The sequence below is a fragment of the Notothenia coriiceps genome, unplaced genomic scaffold, assembly GCF_000735185.1.
Source record: "Notothenia coriiceps isolate Sejong01 unplaced genomic scaffold, NC01 NC01_scaffold00007924, whole genome shotgun sequence".
Taxonomy (NCBI): Eukaryota; Metazoa; Chordata; class Actinopteri; order Perciformes; family Nototheniidae; genus Notothenia; species Notothenia coriiceps.
Window position 1 is genome coordinate 1 of NW_011340625.1, and position 1,928 is coordinate 1,928.

At 41.9% G+C, this 1,928-nt stretch overlaps 1 protein-coding gene across 1 annotated transcript; it reads left to right on the forward strand.

The window, feature by feature from the left end:
• Positions 1–672: 672 nt before the first annotated feature.
• LOC104944340 (cytosolic 10-formyltetrahydrofolate dehydrogenase-like) lies at positions 673–1,744 on the forward strand (the record flags this gene model as incomplete). Its single annotated transcript, XM_010769865.1, has 2 exons — positions 673–810; positions 1,505–1,744. Coding segments are annotated over 2 exons (306 nt in total), but the record flags the coding sequence as incomplete, so codon positions are not given.
• Positions 1,745–1,928: the final 184 nt, after the last annotated feature.

Sequence of the window (1,928 nt, forward strand, 5' to 3'; positions counted from 1 at the left end):
TGGAAGTATTTTTATATGAAGAACAGAATTAGTTTTATGAAATAGGTCAATCTGTTGAGCATTATATGAATGGCTGACTGACTTATGTTATAACTATTTTATAAAACGGACAAGTCAAATCAAGCAATCTGATTGGTTCTTAGCCTTGATATACTGAGCGTATACCACGGGTAGAATTGTAGGTTACTTTTCACAACAAGTCAGTATCCCTCCGCGCCTGAGAAACACAGTAAACAGTTAGGCTGAAAAGCAAACTGGAACAAGAAAGCAGCGGAGAAGTAACGGGGCAGAAACCCTCCTTTTTACACATCAACAGACATAGACATCAAACGGCAAAACATATTCAGTGTGCAGTTCCTTTGGCATTAGGGCAGGAATATCTAGATACTTTTGAACGTTTAACATAATGAATTGTGCTACCTCCGCTTCGCGTCGGGCCGAACCACGCCCCTTAGCTGTGATATAATGAGCATATACCACGGCCTGTCGTGAGCTATTGCTTAAACACATTATAACGGGGCTTAATTAAATACTGGATTCTGAATTGGTCAATTTAGACATTCCATATGTTGCTAACCGTTGCTAAGCCCCGATTTACAAGAAGTGAGAATATTTCCAATGACTGTTACAACTGTAGAGTCTAAGTCGTGTTTCCTGTCTCTCTTTGTTTAGAAAGTGACGTTCTACGGCTCCAGTCTGGTGGAAAACGGTCCTTCAGCCAACGGTCAGCCTCTGGAGATCCAAGGAGCTTCTCGGCCCGCCATCGTCACCAAAGCTGGCCTCGTGCTGTTCGGAAACGACGGCAAGACGGTATGATCTTGTTGTTTTCTTCTTCTTAATGTATTCAAGGACAGACCAATCAGTCAGAGTGTATATTTCCTGCAGGCTATTTAAATGTTTACAGCAAAAAACACAAGACACAGAAAGGTGTGAAATAAGAGTCAAATAAATGTGTTTTCTTTTGTTAACTCTATCAGACACATTTCTCCTGAGCCTATGTTGTGGAGATTCAGCACTCATAGACATAGACACAGCTGCTCAGTAATTATTATTTAGTTGTTGCAACAAACAAACAATAATGGGGAGTACATCACCTGCTGCCAACAGTAGCAACAATCATACAGCACATATAGCCACTGCAATGAACACACACACATTTCCCCTCAGCATGTTTAACGCACACACATTTGATCATGCAGCCTGCCACACACATGTCACATGTTTTTCTCTCTGAAAGCTATACTTGTATATGTTGAAAAGTCATCATCTCATGACATCCTTAGGCGTAGTTAACTAACAAAGGTTAACTGTTTTTATAACCTGAGGCCTTCTCTAAACATTTTCAGCTCATTTAGGAAACTGAAACTCAATAACACACATTATATAGCTTACCATGTGATGAGGCATAAGACTGACATAACACCTACACCACGCTGATCAGATGATTTTATAGCTTACTTTAAGGTGGGACAGGTTTCACATCTGACTGTGTGTTTCTCTGCAGCTGCTGGTGAAGAATCTGCAGTTTGAGGACGGGAAGATGATCGCTGCAGCTCAGTTCTTCAGCTCGGGGAGCAGCGCTGCTGTGGAGCTCACGGAGGAGGAGAAGACCTTCGCCAAACACATCAAGGTAAACATCACTCTGTGGAAGAAGTCTACAGCTCACTGTTAGAGAAATATCACTGGTCCCCGGCTTGAGCTTGAATCTCAGGATCCATGTATCTGTGATCCTCTCCAGAATGGAAGTAGTCATCACATACAGAGCATCAACTAGTTCCTGAACAGTGTCCTTCACATGCTGATATCCAAGAGAGGGAGTTACTCAGTCGAAAGATGGAGGAACAGAAAGCAGTATTCAATGTTTACTTCAGATTAGCTCCACGTCAGAAATGAGCATGCTTGTCATATTCTGGCTTTTTCTCCAAATT